General features: G+C 39.3%; 1 protein-coding gene across 4 annotated transcripts in view; it reads left to right on the top strand.

Moving 5' to 3' along the window:
* The window catches only part of PTPRC (protein tyrosine phosphatase receptor type C), a 125,341-nt gene that overhangs the window by 54,263 nt on the left and 51,000 nt on the right, over nucleotides 1-20,078 (top strand). For 2 of the 4 annotated variants that reach the window (XM_081224249.1, XM_081224248.1), the window contains exons 3-10: nucleotides 1,751-1,777; nucleotides 5,566-5,763; nucleotides 11,629-11,772; nucleotides 12,556-12,636; nucleotides 13,910-13,939; nucleotides 15,621-15,824; nucleotides 17,035-17,163; nucleotides 18,326-18,469. In XM_081224249.1, the coding sequence (XP_081080375.1) occupies nucleotides 1,751-1,777; nucleotides 5,566-5,763; nucleotides 11,629-11,772; nucleotides 12,556-12,636; nucleotides 13,910-13,939; nucleotides 15,621-15,824; nucleotides 17,035-17,163; nucleotides 18,326-18,469 (957 nt within the window). The remainder of the gene's footprint in view (nucleotides 1-1,750; nucleotides 1,778-5,565; nucleotides 5,764-11,628; nucleotides 11,773-12,555; nucleotides 12,637-13,909; nucleotides 13,940-15,620; nucleotides 15,825-17,034; nucleotides 17,164-18,325; nucleotides 18,470-20,078) is intronic. The other 2 variants (XM_081224250.1, XM_081224251.1) reach the window with 2 other exon arrangements.

The following is a 20,078-nucleotide window of genomic DNA, read 5'->3' as shown; positions in this document are numbered from 1 at the left end:
AATACTCACCTACTCATACTTCCATCTGCTGCTTGCTGCCCTTTCACCAGGTGAGTTGACTGTCATTTGGGGGAGAATTCTATAATCTATTTAATTGTCACTTACTAAGATGGTGGATGGGTCCATGTCTTACTCCATGTGGATGGAATCCAGTTCCCATCATGCCAATAAAGCTAGTTTTCCCAACATTCCCACAGAACCTAGTGATCAATCCAGTGAACCATGTTAGTACTCGTCTTAGTTCAATCATTTCCTTCTTGAAACAACCCTTGCTCTGAAGTCTTGTTGACTTTGGTCTCCCCCCTGCATGGAAAGTGAGGTCACCTTTGCTGGGCTCTCCTTCAATATTAACCTTTAGGTTTCTATCCTGGACGCTCCTCTTTTATATGACTTGGAATCTTCACCTCCACAGCTGTAATATCCGTCCATATGCTGATCTGCAGCCTCAGCCGAGATGTATAGCCTGAGCTGCTCAACTCCACAGATAGCGCTGCTAAGCGTTTTCACACAGAAGTCTCAGACATATCAGATGCCCCCCTCCCACCTGCTTTCCTTTCGTCCTTCACTCAGTGAAAGCGTCCACAGTCTACTTACTGAAGTTCACTAAGATGTTCAGTTACCAACTTGAATGTCTTTCCAATTATTCCTCCTCCTCCTCACATTCAGAGATTTACAAAACCTTGATGACTACTTCCTAAGTGTTTCATGAATCCCATTTTTTTTTTGAGTTGTGGGTACAATTTTCCTCACGTAGGACATCATCCTTCTCATATGTTTTTCTTTAAGTCTCCTCATTTTCCTGTTCCCAGCTTTGCCTTCTGATAATCTATCTTCCATTTCATAACAAGACTGATCGAAAATTGAAATGCTTCTCCATTAGACCTCCCCGTAACACCTCTTGCCGATGGCTAAAGCCTGCAAGGTAAATCCCAACTTCTTCTTATTCTAGGACTAAGGTAGCTGTCCATAATCCTTTAGGTCACAGACTAAATGTACCCACAAAACCCTCTCTAACACCTCTTCCCCCAGCCAGCCACCAACGCTGAGAGTCTGAATTAGGTGATCCTCATATTTGTTTCTGTATCACATTTCCTCTTGTCTGTCATCACACTGTATGGCTTTCTTTCTTTTCCTTTCTTTCTTTCTTCTTTCTTTCTTTCTCTTCCTTCCTTCCTTCCTTCTTTCTTTCTCTCTTTTCTTTTTTTTTTTTTTTTTTGTTCTATATCTCACATTGAACTAAGCTCACTGGGGGCAGAGAATTTCTATAACTCAATCATATTTTATCCTAGAATGTGGCATAATGTCTAGAATATAGTAAGTACTCAATCAATAGTCATCATCTCAATAAAGGAATGCATTTGGGAATTTTTTTCCAGAAGTCTTTTCAAAGTCTTTTGCAGACTTGAAACTAATTCCAAAACTCTCCTATATTTTCTATTATTTTTATTTTACCTGAGAATTCAAAAACTAATAGCATAGTTTTGACATACTTGGGCTTTGTAAACATGATATTAAGAGAAGGACTATGGTTTCACTGGGGTAAAATGTACTGAAAATTGTCACTTTGTGATTGTGAATTAACATAGGGATGCTGTTTGTATATACATATATATATATATATATATATATATATATATATATATATATATATATATATATATATACACACACACATAAATCTAACTTGTATTGACATATGTATGTATGAAGTTTGAAACTTTCTAACAGATGTTTGTTTTCCTTTTTGCAGAACAAGCCATCACTCTTTCCGCTCAAGGTATTTACATTTTACTTATTCTTGCCAAGTTTATATATTTAACATTGATAGAATTTTCTATTATTTTCTAGTGAAATCGTTGTGTAAGGACAACTTTATAATCATGAATAGTCCTTGACATTCTCTTGTTCTTAACATTCCTGCTTGTAAGATATAAAGTTTGATAACTACCTGAACATATTTTTATTTGTAGACATATTATTGTGTATAAATTATAGCGTTTCTTACACCTGACAGTAAATCACATAGCAGGTTTCCAATATCTTTTTAAATTTTACCACTATAAATAAATCAATTTATTTTAGTTAGATTGCAAAACGTCATAGTTAAGGAACTATATGAGAAATTAGAATTCTAAACATAACTTTATATATCTATATAAATTCCTGCAAGAGAAAAGTTTTGACAATATTGAGATATTTTGTAATAATCATTTCCAAATTCGATTGTACAACTGAATTGTCTTAACAAGTGTCCTAATCCTGAGGTAAATTGAAGCAATGAAGCTGCTGACAATAAATTCATATATATCAAGTGTCAAAGAAGAGAGAAAAATTAGATCTGATTAAAAATAAATTACACCACTTAAATGATATTGTTATTGAAAATATATTATTGATGTCCTGATTAATCATATGGTTGACATTATGCATTAAGAAGATAAGTAAAGCCCTTAAGATAACCCTGATTTAACAATTATAATGCACGGTTCTAATGAGGCACATTCAAAATTTTCTGAGAAGTGGATTATCAAAGAAACTTTACCATGGCAGAGAGGTTTTATAAATATATTAAAGTCATTGATGCATAGTAGATTGTGATTGGTTTATGCCACCTAAAGACATGCAACTCAACATCTCCACCTTTTACAGAAGAGTAAATTCACCTCAACCATAGAAACAGGTTACTTTTTTTTTTTTTTTTTTTTTTTTTTTTTGCTGTACGCGGGCCTCTCACTGCTGTGGCCTCTCCCGTTGCGGAGCACAGGCTCCGGACACACAGGCTCCGCGGCCATGGCTCGCGGGCCCAGCCGCTCCGCGGCATGTGGGATCTTCCGGGATAGGGGCACGAACCCGTGTCCCCTGCATCGGCAGGCGGACTCTCAACCACTGCGCCACCAGGGAAGCCCAGAAACAGGTTACTTTTGCAGAAGGGGAATGGGAGGGAGTAGAAAGGGGACTGAAGGTTTAAAACAGTAGGTGATCCTCACCTTATTGAGAGAGTGTCCTGATCTCTGCCCAGACTCAATCACAACAAGCCCCCAAATGGTGAAACCAGGTAAGTTAAAATAGTGACCCCCAATGCAAATCAGAACGTTCTCTCCCAAATACTGCCAAGGAGAATGTGATCAGTGGAAACCAGTATCTCTCCAAAGCAGGAGCACAGGGGCAATGTGGAATTGGCAACTGAAGCATGCTTTCTCATCCTAAATTCAGTTCTCATTTATGAAGTGAAGGAATGTGCATGGGGCTTTAGAATGTCTGCAAGGATGTTAAGGCTTCTAGGTAGAGGGTGGTTCTCCAAACACCCTTTCTTCATACATCATGAATTGAATTTGCTCTTGACTAGAAGTAATCCTTAGGAATGCTACTCTTCAAAACAGTAAAGCACTGTTATATGAGATATTTGCAGTGATTTTCCCTCTTTGAAATTCAAATCTAGCAAAGGCATGGAGGGGATGATAAAGCGAGAAAGTTGCGACAGTTTCCTCAAAGCAAATGGGATCATTGGAACTTTGCCGACACCAAAATTAGTTTAACCTGAAAACAATAAACGAATAATTGGTCATCTATAATGTTGAATGTGAATGAATGTTATTGGACAGAATTTTAAGCTCCTCCCACCCTTCTATCTTCTCTCTCTCCCCATCCCTGTCTCCTTCCAGTCTCTCCCCCACCAACCCACCTCCTCTCCTTTTACTCAGTATATACTGTAACGATGAGAGGACACTAAAGCTAGATTTAGGATTTGACACTGAAGACAGGAAGGCACCACTTGCTTGTTACTTAGTTGAACATGCTGACACGTAATTATGGGTAAAAGTTTGTTAATAAAAGACATTTATTTGTGAGTTATTAGGCTATGAAATTTTAGGGATTGGAATTTTTCTTTGGAAAAGAACACATATAACAGTTGTCCTATCTCTTTGGATTTCTGTAATCACAGAATAGTTCTGTGATCTTCCGTGTACACTGACATCGAGGCAATTCCATGCAACTCAGATCGGTTTTACGGGTACTTGGTAAAAATGGATTTCACATCGCCTTCAACATTAATGAATAAAGCTGGGACTTCCTTATGTCGTTTCTGTTTCCATTTCTTAATTCTCTACTCAGTGATCTTCCATTTCAGTTCTTAGTTCTGCCCTTCTTAGCACTTCTGCTCCTTTTCTGATTTGCCCCCCATACTCTCCCTTTTCCCATATTTGTGCTATTCTCGCTTGTCCAATTAAAATTAAAATGCTTGTGTGATATAACTCAATTTTTTATTAATTAGATATTGCAAAACAAAATTTGCTATTCATAGAAGTAAACACATGTTAAACAGAAAATTCAGAAAAAAATGCACCTCTATAATCCTAATATTCAGAAAGCACAACATGTTTCTTTTTTTAAACTGGTGTACTTCTCCATTCTTCGAGATAAAGAAATCCACTTTCTGAATAAGAGAGCACACAAATGTAAAGGCCTTTAGTACACGGTGCTCATTTGCTCTGCAGGCAGGTTTTTCCATTTGTGTGCTCATCTCAGCTGTGCACAGACCTACTTCACCACACCCTTGCTACAGTTTTCTTTCCTCTTGCCACAGTTTTCTTTTTCTTGAAGTGAACTGAAACTGGGGAAAAAGTTATATCAGTATCTCAAATTGTGTTTCTTTGGTTATCATGAAAAAAACATTTTTGTACACTTGGGTCATCTGTATATTTGATTGTGAATTTTGTTTTCCAGTCTTTTGCTCGGTCTTTGCTTTGTTTGAATTTGATTAAGAAAAAAAAAAAAAGAAAATCAGTGTGTGCGTCTAGAACTCTTGTTTTTCATTTTCTTCTCCTGGAATGCTAGCCCTCCTAATAATCCCCTTCCAAATTTATCTTTTTTTTTTTTTTTTTTTCTGTACGCGGGCCTCTCACTGTTGTGGCCTCTCCCGTTGTGTAGCACAGGCTCTGGACGTGCAGGCTCAGCGGCCATGGCTCACGGGTACAGCCGCTCCACGGCATGTGGGATCCTCCCGGACCGGGGCACGAACCCGTGTCCCCTGCATCGGCAGGTGGACTCTCAACCACTGCGCCACCAGGGAGGCCCTTTTATCTTTCTTTATTCTGTTCTTTGTTGATCAATCTTTCACAATTTCTTTTAATCATCTTTATGCCTGGTGTTTCGTCCTTCTGAACCCAATTGCTTTGGACAGTTGAGAATCCACCAGTGAAGTGAGAAGAGGGCAGGGAGTAGCTGCTTTCACCTCATGTCCCCATTTTCACCTTTAGCCCTTGTTCTGCAGCTTACTTTCTGTCTAAGTCTATATATTCCATCTATCCCTGTGGATGCATCTATAGTTGTACATATGCATGTGCATACATGTGTACGCATTGTCAAATATACACACACTCCATATACACACACACACACCATAACTCATATCTGTATGGTGTGTGTGTATATACACACGTATAGGTAGGTATATTTATGTACATGCAGTAATGGGCTGGGGAGTTAGCCAGCTTAGATGATATGATTCAGGGTGTGACTCACATGTTTATTTTCTCCCCCTTCCATCTCCCATGAATGTGACAGGACTGAACACAACAGAAGAGCCCTCTTCTCTGCCTGCAGGTGACCCCTTATCTGCTCACAGCACTGCATTCTCACTCGCAAGCATCTCTGAACGAGGAAATGACTCCTCAGAGACCACGCCTCCTCCTAGCCCAGAAAGTACCACCATGGAAGCATCCCTGAACTCTTGGGATAATGATAGTACTCCTGCTGTGACAGGTTGGCAGCGATCTTAACTGAGACGGGATTAGGGAAAAACTTGTCTCTCTTTGTTTTTTCCTTTTTAAATTTTAAAGTTATCAGAACAGTTTAAATTATGTTCAGTTTCTACGTGTGAGGTTTTACTAAAGTGTGTAAAACGTAGAACATCTAGGTGTTCATGAAATATTGGCCGGCTAAAGTAATGAAGCCTGTTGTTAGGGAGAGGGGGAGGGAGGGAAGTCCCCCTAAGTAAAATCAGGGTGTGTTGACGGGGGACAGCGGCAGTTCTTGGTGTCCTCTGATCCCCACGTGCTGCATCATTTTCCTGTTTCCTGCTCACCTAAGTTTTCTGTAGCCCCGGGGAAGTCAGAATGTCCTCTTTCAGGTCTTTGTTGGTCTCGCACTCCCCGGCTCTTACCCCAAAGTAGAATTTTTCTTGGTTCAATCCCAGATCCTCAATATCAGAAAATTATTGGAGACAGACAATTTATTATTATTTTTTAAAAAACACACTGAGGATTAATAATTCAGCTTTGTTATTTGGATTTCTTCCAGGGATATTTGCACTGTTTTTTTTTTTAAGTATTTAATTAGGATTGTGAGTCCCAACGGTAGAATTTAAGATGATGTGGTCCTGTTCATAGCAAAATATCAGAATGACATGGGAGGTATTTCTACTGGGGAAACCTCTGATGCTCCTAGAATCCAGGGACACCATTGATCCACTCGTACTCTGTTTAATGTTAGGTCCACAAGTGTATCTGGTACGTAAACTGACCATCCTGAGATTTGCTCCTGCCTTTTCCTAAATAATGTGCTGTGTGCGACTTTCTGAGGCAAACTGGTTAATAGACATGTTCTGTTTAAAAAGACTAAGATATTTGTTCAATAAGGTCATCAATCTTAGCTTGAAACGCAAGCGCGGATAACACCATCACATTCCTGGGTGATGGGTACACTCAGTGTTTTGAGTACCACCTGGATGAACTTTATTGGCTGTGGTAAGTGGTTGAATAAATGTTCAGTGCCTTTTATATCAATTACAGTAATGTATATTTAATCTTTATCCCATTTTCCCTGCTACCATAGGGCAGCAGAGGTGACTGGGACCTATCTAAACATTGCAAGTGTTGAAATTCCTTTTAACAAAAGGAATGTGAGGATGAGGGAACTGATGGCTACGTAGAACTTTTCATGCTAAACTTTTTTATTGACTCAATAACTTCACACAGAGTTTTCTATTTCAAAGCTTCCACATTTCACCTCACATGCACAAATACACACATACAACATTCCTACCTTTTTATTTCCCAATTTTTCCCCTGAAAACGTTAAAGCCAGAGATTTACATATGAAGCAATGTGCGAGAAAAAAAGGTTTAAAATGAAATAGATTGGACATATGGATGAATTATTTAAAAATACTAACTTGCTCTGGCTCAATAATCGTAGTGATAAAATTAACTTGGAAAATTTCTTATGCTTTCAAACAATACAACACATTTTCTTTTCTGGAAAATAATCTTGGTGATATTTCAATTCTATACTGGGATAAAACCTATAGGTGTTATTTATTTTATGTTTATGATTGATTTGTACTGTGGAATGTAATCACATTTTTCTTGCTTACTAATATATGAAGGGGAAAACTATGCCTCAATCCATTTTTGTAACAGTATAATATACACCATTTCAAAAATTAAAAAAAAATATTACAATAAGCATTCACATGCATAACACTAAATTTAATTTTGTAATATTATCTTTATAAAATTAATGTATGCATGTTGCAAAACAGCATTATAGAAGCATTACACACACACACACACACACACACACACAAAATGAAGATACACTCTCCCCAAACACTGCTCCTTCAAAAAGTTGTCTATCTTTCAGACACTCAGCATATAATTCTGTGAGTGTGTGTGTTTCCTTATATCACTTCTGATACTAGCTATTATCAATCTTTTAAAACTCTGCCAGTATGATAAACATTTTTCATTTTGATTTATGCTTTGATTTACATTAAACTTTTTTTCATAATAATGAGCATCCTTGCATATAATATTTGGCCATTGTCTCTTACATCTCTTGCACATTTTTCTGGTCTTTTCCTCGTGTAAGAGATTCTTGTATATTGGGGGATTCTTTGCTTATTCTTCCTACAAAGAAATGTCCTCACTTTCAGTTGTGGAGTTGATGGAGAATTGCAAAAGCTCATAGTGACCCGGAAGTCACTAAAGCCACCTGGAAACATGAGCCACCTATGGCTGCATCAACCCAGACAGGCCCCGAGATGTGTAAACGAGCACGTGGGTGCTACCCTTCTGGCAGGTGAACTTAAAGACGAGCAGACTTGCACTTGAACAGACTGGGCCATTTCACAGTTTGGTAAACTGTAATAACAGTTTGCTCCTTATAACTTCCTGGTATTTAAAATTTTCGCCTGCAGTGGGGAGATATTGATACAATGATCTCGCTTTCCTACCTTAGAAGTTAACCGGCACAGACGCCTCACCTGCCGTCTCCCGCAGACACGTGGGTGCCTCTCTGCACTCACACCAGCTCTGGGCAGGAATGTCAAGTCCAGTTTGTGGCTCCCTCAGACTTGTGCAAATACAAAGAGCACATGAACACCGTCTAATTACGGAGTGAGGGACTCCAACCACTGTTCCACGTGTAGCATTTGCTGGTGGATGGATTTGGAATTTCAAACTTTCGTAGTTACCCCTATTCCAAGAGGGCACCTAACAAAGATCCTTGTAATAGTGATGAATTGATAAGGAATGAGAATTATGAGAATACAGGAAAGAACTGTTCAGGGGGTTAGTCAGGGCTTTATATGTTAGTTTATATTAGAGGCCAGTATAATTCTGCAGTGAAAACTTCTTGCTAGTAATAAAGAATATATTCACAGATTCTTTCCTTAAAGACCTCCTACCTAAACAAAACAGTGAAGAGTAGATGGTGTACATTATCAATAAAGGGCACTGAGAAGTTATAACCACAAATACAACGGTTTTAAAAGAATGAAAAGAAAATGGATGCTCATATTCTCCATACAAACATCAAGATTCTTTCAGTTCAGACTCTCTATTTATAAAAACTGAAAAATATCCCCTCCGTGGTCTTTCCAAAATCAGTGTCTAATCAGTTCACAGTGCCCCTTTTTATCCTAAAGAACAAGCATGTTTCTCAGGTTGCAAATGCACACAGCCACATATATACACTTAGTGACCTGAGTGCCTGAAAATTAAAGATATGAATGGGGAACCTGGCAGTGAAGTGGCCTTGCTTTAAGTATGGCCCCAACGAGGAAGCCAAGTGTATCAGATAGAATAATTATTATCTTGAAGTATTAAAACTGCTCCCTTGGCATAAAAATCATGACAGGCAATCCAGGAAGCTTAAACAGCTGGGAAAAGAGCTGCCCTTGTCTCCTTGCCCCATTTCACTCCCTCTGGCTGCCATGGGAACAGCAGTAAAAAGATCTGGAGCTTTTAGCAAATCCACAGAAGTTGTGGATGGGAAGGATCTGGGAAAAAGCTACGGAGGGTTGACCTGGGAGGCTGGTCATCACACAATTTAGTCTGCTTTGCCCCATCAAGGACTTCTTCCTCTCCCAGTGGCTAATTCCACTAATTAAAAATCCATTAGGATTAATTAACCTCATTCAAATTGTAATTGCCACTCCTAAGCCATCGCTGACATTACCAAACCAGGGAAAGTAGTTTTCCTATGAAGAGGGAAGGTCAGGGATGTGCAGAGGGTGAGGGTGAGATACCTCAGAATGGCATGAGGACCAGGGACCTTGGGGAGGGGCAGAGAGAATGAGCTAGTGAAACGAGGAGTAGAAAAAAAATGTGGAGGAAGGCTAAAGTCAAGCCTAGCTGATTTCAAAATTTGCAGAGGGCCAGTTGTGTGCCTACCATATTATTTAAAGGATTAAAAAAAATGCATCTTCCCCTCTTCTCCTGGTTCTGTGGGAGGCTTCCACTGAGGATCCTGATCTGAAGAACTGACGTTTGAGTTACTCATCCTGTTCTGCGGTTTAGTTAAATTTGGGGTTCAGTGGTATTTGAAGACTGAGCTGAGAACCCAAACTGAAAATTTAGTAGATGCATGTTCAGTCCTAGTGGCATGGATGTGTGTGATTGGAGGGTGCCTGAGGGCTCACGTCAGAGCTATCTGGGGGATGCACATGCGTGTGTCACTCAGCTGAAACACTGAGCATCTGACTGCAGATGCAGGACCCACCTCATACCATTGAACCGGTGACCCCAGGGATCGTGACAGTGAAATAACCACACAAAGCTCAACTAGGAGCTAGCCCTATTTCTTTTGCTTCTACCAGGACCACTAGCATAGTGCTAGGCGTCTAGTTGGCGCCCACTGAATACACGTTGCTCCCTTGTGCTGTGATTCTGGGTGTGGTGTCTGTGCGTGGGAAGAAAGATGTGACTTGCAGTGGGTGCTTTGAACCTTGACAATGAAAAGTCTTAACCGAATACAGCGTAGGCTTTTTTCAGAGACAGCTCTTGATTCTATACCCACTAGCTCATCTGTAACTGGAAATGAAGAGGATGCTGTCAATATAATGGGAAGTTGCTGGGCTCTAAACCAATTTGCTTTTTCCTGGTAAGGGGAGCCTCCATAGTGAAGGTAACATGGTGACCTTCAGCTGGAAGGAAAACAATCCCCCAGTTCAGCAACTGCACAGACGGGGTCCCCATCAGCTCTATTTTCAGAAAGTCGGAAGGAAGCACCTGCACCCAGGGATCCTTCCCCAGAGAAGTGCACATCACCCACGGCGCTTGGCAGGGGCGGGCGGCAGTTCCTCTCGTGGTAACCTCACCACAGCAGCCTTTTGCCCTCAGAGCTCACATCCATCTCTGCGGTCCCTGCGCCAGCCAGCATCACCCACTCTGTGCATTTTCAGTATTGCCTAAGGCAGCCCCCCGCCAGGAGGCATGGCCTCCCTGGGCAGTCCAGGCTTTCTCCCGAGGTCCCAGATACTTTTAAAATGTGTGCTGTGATGCCAAAGCTGCATAGATTCTGAGGTGTCTGCCTTTAAACTCATCTCTCCCATAAGCCGTCTTATTTTTCATCCCGTTTTGTAGACGCGTAGGTTGTGAGGTAGCAATAGTGCTTGAGTATTTACTGCCCGGCCTTAGCTTCTAAAGTGATGTTTTTGTTTGTTTGTTTTTTTGCGGTACGCGGGCCTCTCACTGTTGTGGCCTCTTCCGTTGCAGAGCACAGGCTCTGGACGCTCAGGCTCAGCGGCCATGGCTCACGGGCCCAGGCGCTCCGCGGCATGTGGGATCTTCCCTGACCGGGGCACAAACCCGTGTCCCCTGCATCGGCAGGTGGACCCTCAACCACTGCGCCACCAGGGAAGCCCTAAAGTGATTTTTTTTTTTTTGGCTGCCTTGGGTCTTCGTTGCCGTGCGTGGGCTTTCTCTAGTTGCCAGTGAGCGGGGGGCTACACTTCGTTGTGGTGCGTGGGCTTCTCATTGCAGTGGCTTCTCCTGTTGCGGAGCTCAGGCTCTAGGCGCATGGGCTTTAGTAGTTGTGGCACGTGGACTCAGTAGTTGTGGCATGTGGCCTCAGTAATTGTGGCTCATGGGCTCTAGAGCACAGGCTCAGTAGTTGTGGAGCATGGGCTCAGTAGTTGTGGTGCATGGGCTTCGTTGCTCCGTGGCATGTGGGATCTTCCTGGAGCAGGGTTCAAACCCATGCCCCCTGCCTTGGTAGGCAGGTTCTTAACCCCTACACCACTAGGGGAGCCCTGGCCTTAGCCTCTATTAATAAACGTGCCTCTGTGGGCTGTGTGGCCCCTGCCCTTGTGGGGCAGGAAGGCTGATGGCCTTTGTGATTGCAGGGGCTCCAGGAGAGAGGACTACACCCAGCACCTTGCCCGCAGACACAGCTTCCCCACCAGTAACCACTCTCAGCCCTGCACACAGCAGTCCCGCTGCCTCACCTACACGCATCTCCAACTCGACCACCCAAGACAATGCCTCAGGTTTGACCGTGATGCTCTAGGTGTTTTAGGTTCTGGATAATGAAATGGAAACTTGAAAACTGTCATGCAGCTCTTTTATTTCACACCAAATATGACTGTGGATTTCCTGTTTTACAAATTTTCACACAGTGATACTAAATTAGGAAGAAAAAAAAAAGCCTCACCAGTAAGCTTTCTATGGGCATATTTTATTTTATTATTTATATTATAAAAGTTCATGGTGAAGAAGAAAGATAACAAACTTTAATGTCCTATAGCCCTGAGATCAATTACAGCCTCTTAAACTTTCTAGTTGACTTTAGGACAAGTTACTTAGACTTTCTGTGTGTCAATTTTTCTTTCTTTAAAAATGGGTATAATAGTACTCATTTCATAGGATTGATAGGAAGATGGAATATGTAAAAAGCCTGGTATGAACTGAATAGTACAAAAGGGTAATGGGTATCCTTGTTAGTAATTAAAATAAGGATAGTTGTAACAGTATGAGAGGTAGTTTGAGGGAGACTGCACATGTCAGAATTATACTAAAGAATGAATAGTTTCTTCTCAATGTATACAATGTCTAGTTCCAATTGTTTGCACTCTTGGTCATCTTAAAGGGCCATGTGTAGACAAATCTTTGACTCACTTTCTTATTTAAAAAAAAAAAGCAAGTGTCAATTCAAACGAGGAGGAAGCCTCTAGCAAGATTCATTTAAGAAATCCTCTTTGCTAAAGAGTTTTCCCCTCGACCCTGAATATGACAAACTCATTAACTGTGACCCTCTGTTCATTTCCTCGCAGGTGTGTTCAACGCGTCCACTACACCATCCTCTCTGACCTCTGAGAAAAGCAACATCTCTACAACCAATCTCACAACAAAAGGTGACAACCTGACCCCCAGTCATGCAGTCACGCCACCACTACGTGCTTTGGACACGCTCATTGAAGGGTCTTCCTTTGGCTCCACCTGGGCTCTTTCTTTGAGAAGTTCAATTGAGTGTTCTAATCCTGAGGGCTGTGGAAGGGCAGTTAGTCCAAAACACGGATCAGTTTCTGCAGTGCAACAGCCAATGAGATCAGGGCTGGTGTTACTGTGATAACCTCTTACATCATGGTCGTAGCATCCCCGAAGAGTTGTGTACTCTATGAAAACTCGTAGAAATGACCAGCTATACTAGGACTTCTAAGAGTGAGTTTCGGTGTTGGTATGAAAGAGAAAAATTCTCTCAGCGGAGCTCTCTGTTCCAAGAGGTCAGTGACAGAGGAGTGATCGCAGAGCCCCACACACACACGTGGGATGTGGAGACAGAGGTGTGGGGCTCCATGCAGGGAACGAACGTCCAGGAGTTGGTACAGTCTGCAATGGGTCAGCCATTCAGAGCCCACCAGGACACTATTCTCCCTGCAAGTTCTCCATCTCAAAGACCAGATTAGCAGAGATCTCTTAGCTTCCACAAGCCCCATTTCCATCCAATTCTTCAGTTAAATACATATGCTCACACAAGATAGGTCTCAGTTGGTGGACGGAACAATGTGTTACCCTGGATTTAGTATATGGACAAAGAGCTTACAAAAGTTAAAACAGACAATGAAGCAGCCCTTGCCTATTTTATGATTTTTTTTTTGTAAACAAAGGAGTAAACTGAACTTTCTAGGGGTTATAATTATATAAACCTATTTTGAGATTAATCAAGAGGAGGAAGACCTTTAAAATACTTCTGGCTGCGTAAATAGTCAACCACGTCACCTTTCCATAATCAGATGTGTGCCCAAAAGTCACACAAGTATTGTATTATCACAGTTGTGTTTGTTGGGTAAATTCATGAAAACGTTTTATAGAACTAGCTTGTTGGTTTACAACCTTTGAAGTTTTGAGATCCAAACATGGGAACAGGCACTGCAAACTCTGCATAATCTGTTAAACCTAATTCGGTAGATTCTATAGTTTATGAAGATGAAACATTGTAAATCACCGTTCCTCAGAATGACTAGAGCAGAGATATTCTAAAATGCAATGAAAAAAATCAAAGAGTAAATGAAAAATTGAGGATACAAATAAGAAAACAAAATGGAGTCAGTCTTTTAAAATGTGCAAAAACTGCAATTTTATCTAGACATTTTCATAATTTGCATTTTCTTTTTTTTTCTATTACAGGTCCTCCTACTACACATAAGCCATCATGTGGTAAGTCTGTCTACCTAGAGGCAACATATATCACTTTAATGATTTCCTTCTTTATTACAAGCTTTCAAGACACCCCAGCAGGCTAAGCTCACTGGCTCTAATTTCTCGCCAATGATTAGCTCCAACCATTAAGAACCAGGGTCCTTCAGGGCAAGAAGGTTTGATGTCACATTCAGACCTAGTTTTGAGGATCAGGATTGATAATTACTAGCTAAAAAACTTTGGTGGTGTCACTTAACTTCAGTTTGCATATTTGTAAAGTGGGATGATAGCAAGTTTGTTTAGGGGTTGGGAGAGGATTCTGTGTAATGATAAATATGAAATGTGAATAATACCTTCAAGGCTCATCAAGAAGGAAAAGTCTCTCTGTCTCACTAGGGTTTGGCTCAAAGCAGATGATTGAAAACAGTTTGTGTCCATCCTTTTCCCATTTTCTTCCTCTGTTCTCAGTGGAAGCAGAGTCCTTCTTCGTGGTCAGGGCTCATCCCTCCACGTGTTTCTAAATCTCACTGCTGTAGTCCCGACCTTCAGTAGCTCTCTGTATATTTAGTGCAGACATAAGCCTTTGTATGTTTGATTAATTAATATGATCTTGATGACCAGGTTCCTCTTGCACTATTGTCTCCTTACACTTTTCACTTAAGTAACATGGAAGTGCTCAGTTTCTTAAAACATGTTTCTTCCTGCCCCTGTGTTCACCCCCGTTCTTCTTTCTCTACACTTGGAATGCATCCTCATCTGCCACCTCCCTCTCCCATCAATTTTTCTATGTCCTGCTCATATCTTAAATACAAACTGACTCACCTCTCTGGAGGGACCCTCCTGGTCCGGCAATCTGAACAGACTTCTCTGCCTCTTTACCCCTGTATTATTTTGTGCATCATCTTATTTTGGGTGTCTTCTGTAGTCCATGCCTGTGCCTGTCTGCATGTTAGATTCTATAGTTCCAAAAGTGGATCATTTGTATTCCTAGTGCTTGGGACAGTGTCTTAAGCAAAATAAAGGCTTCATAATTTTTTTGTACTAAAAATGAGTGAATAAGTGAATGTGTGTTGAAAAGATATTTTTAAGAGTCAATGGAGTGTGTTTAAATAAAGGGAAGAGTGTGAGACGACACTCAGAGAAAGTGCTTAGGAGGAGTTGTTATCAATAATTTTACGCAAGTAGAGGAATAACAAGCCCTCCGCTCCCTAAATAATTAATGTTCCCCATATCAGGAGAAAGAGATGATCAAATACTACACTTTAGAAAGCTAGGGAAATGATAGAGCAAGAAGAAGAAATTTGTCAGATGCGTTGTTCATTTCTGTGTAATTCAACCATTTTTGAGCCCTCTCTGATGACAGGTTTTACACAAGGATCTGGATTTATGGCGATGGTCAAAATTGGTGGGATTTTTCTCTCATGGAATGTACAGTCCAGTTAGGAAGACAGACATTAATCCAATTATCATCCAAATACAAACTCACAAGCTGAGGTCTTTGATGGGACAGTGATGAAAAGGGAATCATGAAAGAATAACATGGAGGCACTGATATGTCCCTTCTCTTTTTTATGTTCCTGGGGTTATTTTGTTGGTGATTGGATATTTTTAAAAATATACATTAAGGATTTTGTATTTAATATAGGTTTATTCATTCTGAAAAATAAAAGATAAGCTTCACTATTTTATTTTCTTTCAGGAGACAATTATACAGCTATCTCTGTGCACTACTTTTATAACAAGGAAAGTAAAACGTATAATGCAACACTTAGTGAAGTGAAATGTGAACCTGTTGGGTGTGAAAAGGAGCTCCAGAGCCTACAGGAGTGTGAAAAGAAGAATATCAATATAACACATCCTTCATGTTATCCTCCATTTGAATATTTATTAGAGGTACCACCAGGTAAATATCAGTTGATTTCTGTTCGTGCATTTACAACAACACTGCAGTTTTGTGTGTGACGTGTCCCACTGGTCACAGGAGTTAGTAGGCAGGGGAACAGCGTTGAGGGAAAGATGGGGGCAGGAGGCCAGTGTGTGGACTTCTGCTCTCCAGACCCAGTGAAAACGGTAACCTCAGGGAAGCCTTCCCTGCTTATCCCTTACCTGCCTCCTTATACCTCTTTTACAGAGTGCTTCATGTCGATTGGATCTAATTTATCCCACTGAGTGGTTATTCACAAGCTTTCTTGTTTCTCCGCTACTGAATTCAAGTCATTATATGTGTGTGTGTGTGTGTGTGTGTGTGTGTGTATATATATATATATATATATGCATTAATCTTTTTAAATACAAGTGTGTCTAGAATATCTTGGGGGAATAACACAAAGTCAAAGATTTGGTGTTTGTGAAAAGAACAAAAGTACTTTCACCAAAAAAAAAGGGGGGGGGAGCGTTATAGTCATGTTAAGGCGATCAAGCTGGTTTTAATACCTAAGCTACTGCTGGGAAAGAGGAGACTAAGGTACCAAGCTGACTTCAGAGAAGCTACCTTCACAAAATGCATTTTCTAAAAGGGATTCAGGGACTGTGTAAGTTTGTTGAATTTCTCACATCTTTTAATAATTCAAGATCATTGATTGACTTAACATTTAAATGGGTTAAATATCTGATGTTCTTGAAAAAAATGCCATTTAACTTATTTACTTTTCTCTAAATGTTACTGGAATAAATGATCAATTAAAAACAGAAAATGACAATTTAAAACAATACATTGCCCAGAGTGAAACCCCCATGCTCCGTGTAATGATCATGCAATGAAAAAAATCAAAGAGTAAATGAAAAATTGAGGATACAAATAAGAAAACAAAATGGAGTCAGTCTTTTAAAATGTGAAAAAACTGCAATTTTATCTAGACGTTTCCTTGGGTTCCATTTTTTTTAAAGTAACATAAATTCTAAGTGAAATGCTACCAATACGTGTGATGTTAAAAAAAGAATAAACTAAAGAATCAAGAAATTCAAAACCCTGAGAGTTATTAGACTTTTTTCGAAAGTAATCTAAATTCTTGCCAGATTCTGTATCATGAATATAATTTCAATGACTGTAATTGAGCATAAGGCACACATTATGAAGTATTAATCATCTATTTTTGTATCTTTTTTCTTAACAGATCATAAACATTTTCAGCTGAATGAGTGTGTAGAACCTGAAAAGGCAAATACTTCTCTTTGTTTACATTGGGAAATCAGTAAAAATTTTACTTGTGATAAAAAGAAAATAACATATAAATTTAAATGTGGTAAGAATTTAACATTGATCAGAGGAGTTTTTTTCTTTTTTTTTTCCTATAGTGGGAAGTTTTTCTAGCTATTATCTAATCCTTCCTTCATTTCTACTTCCTTCCTTCCTTCTTACTTTCCTTCCTTCTTCCATTCTCTCTTTTTCACTCTCTCTCTTTCTCTCTCTCTCTCTCACACACACACGCATAGTCAATGATATGTTTGGAATCAAATCATTGTATTCTCTATACAACTCAAATTCACAAAATAAACAAATGCTCCACCTGAAAAATAATTTTTGAAATAGCAATATCAGTTAATTCATAAGAATTTTCTTGGCAACTGCTATACATGAGGTATTGTTGAAAATATTATCAGAGAAGAGAGTTATAAAAAATTATGGTACACATACTCTTAGAATGAAAGGGAAAACAACCATAATTTCATGTGATTCCAAGAGTTTACTTTGTCAGCCCTCCATCAACAACATTTATAAAAACTACAAGAAGACTTAGATAAAATGAAAGTAGAGAAAGAATAGTAAGTGCTTCTAGGAATATGAATTTGGGTTCATGGAAGGGGGAATAATTGAGATAGAATTTCTTTTTAATGATTTAATAACTTTTAATTTATTTTCATTTGAATTTATTGGGATGAAATCTCCCCCCCCCCGGCATAAAACTATCTGCTAGGCCATATTTGGCAAGACAGACAGACAAACAAAAACACATAGACTCTCACACAAAGGATGGAGTATGATACTGCTTATAATCATCATGTTATGGGGAAGATGCTCGGCTCAGAGACAAGCAGGGTGAGGAAAGCAAGGACAAACGTATGACAGACTGACGATAAAACAATTATCTAAGATATCTGCGTGGTAAAGGCTATGTCAAGTGCAATCTCAATTTCTGAACAGAGAACAATGAACTAATGCCTCATTTCATCAGCTAAATTAGACACACTCTCAAATTCAGTTCTACATCTTAATGTTTTCTTTAAAATTGAGTGTAGCAAAATCATGCAGTATTATAGCTAATATCAGGTCCTTTTACTTATTGTTTTGACCATTTGCATAGGTTTTCAATCTAATAGATATTAATTATAGATATAAAACCAAAATGAAATTTAGGTGTGATATATTGTATTCATATACTCATATGCAATACTTATTTCTTTTAGATGGCTTTCATCCATATAATAAAAGTGACAGATATGAATTGTTCAAACTTAATCCTCAAAGTAATTATACTTGTAGTTCAGAAGTATCCTATAATAACAAGATTATTACTAGCCGAAATACAACTATTAAAACAGATTTTAGAGGTGAGTATATCACTTACATTTATATGTTATTTTTTTTCCTTTTTATATTCTTATGATTCATTGAGAATCACAGAAAAAGATGTTATGGATTTAGAGAAAGGGTTTCAGAAAATGGCTTTGTGTCTGTTTTAAAGTAAGAATTTACAAATAATAATTCTTTTGTAAGAATTTACAAAAAATGACAGTGAATCCAAACCTTCATCAAGTTTTTTGCAAACTGTAGGCTGTTGTGAGATCGGGATGGGAATAAAACAGTGAGGTAAGTGAAATGCTTGTTCACGTGTTTCCCATTTTATTTCCCCTTTCTTCCTGTAGCAGTTTTCTCTTCTTGGTGTGTCCTGCATCTTTTGCCCCCTCTATCAAATCCTGCCTCTGATAGGAGTAAAATGAGCACAGAAGCTCACTTTAAGAAGCTAATAACACGTAATGGTAAAGCTAAGTGTTGATGGCAAAATAACAATTGTTATTACTAAAATGTCAGCAATATAAATAATAACCAGACTATCATAACTAATAACAACTGGAAAGTAAAATTCTGGAAAATAATAGCATTTGGAAGATGGAGAGGAGAAGGAAGTGAAAAGTGCTAAAATTTCAGTTGTATTTAGTGGAACAGGGGTCCCCAACCCCCGGGTACTGTTCCTCGGCCTGTTAGGAACCAGGCTGCACAGCAGGAGGTGAGCATCCGGTGAGCAAGTGAAGCTGCATCTGCCGCTCCCTATCGCTCCCATCACCGCCTGAACCAATCGCCAAACCTCAGTCCATGGAAAAATTGTCTCCCACGAAATTTGTCTCTGGTTCCAAAAGGCTGGGGACCGCTGTAGTAGAAGTAAAGAAATTACAGTTAAATTTAGAATCTGATAGGAAAATATGTTAATTGTGCATAAGACAACTTCTGAGTAACCACTAAAAACATGAAAGACAGATAAATAGATGGCATTGCCTGTCAGCAGTTGAAGAAAGTTATGGAATAAAAAAAAATCTTCATGTTAAAGGAGGAAAAGGAGAAAGAAGGGAAAAGAAGGAGGAAGAAGAGGGAGAGAGAGTGTGTGAGAGAGAGGGAGAAGAAGAAGAAGAAAGAGGGAGAGGGAGAAGGGAAGGAAGAAGAAAAACGTGGCAGGAAGGGAGGGAGAGAGAGAATACTAATTAGGAAACAATAGGTAAAATAGCAGAAACATGTCAAATTATATCAAAAGTCACTATAAATATAGATGGCTTAAATTTACCTTTTGGAACAAAGATATTCAGACTTGAGTAAAGTAAAGACATATTTGGGGGGAGGAATTTGTAACCTTAAGTAAGATCAAGTGACATTTTATGGGAACTTTTATCACTTTGCTCTCTATTGAATGAAAATCATTGGACAGTGCTTGGAAAAGAACCAGAAAACAGGAGCAGAGAAAGCAGAAAATAACAAAGTTTAGAGTACAGATTATTGAAAGAAGGAACAAACAAAAATTACAGGAATTTACTAACCAATTTAAAGGCTTGGTTTTGAAAAGAATAATAAAATAGTTAGACCTCTAGCAAAACAACCTTCCCCCATGCATTATAAAAAGGAAATTGTAAATACAGTAGAAATTTTACAGATTATAAAGAAACTTGCATC

Source organism: Mesoplodon bidens, assembly GCF_964165515.1.
Source record: "Mesoplodon bidens genome assembly, chromosome: 2".
Lineage (NCBI taxonomy): Eukaryota > Metazoa > Chordata > Mammalia > Artiodactyla > Ziphiidae > Mesoplodon > Mesoplodon bidens.
Note: the sequence above shows the minus strand (reverse complement) of the source record. Positions and strands in the feature narration are given on the sequence as shown.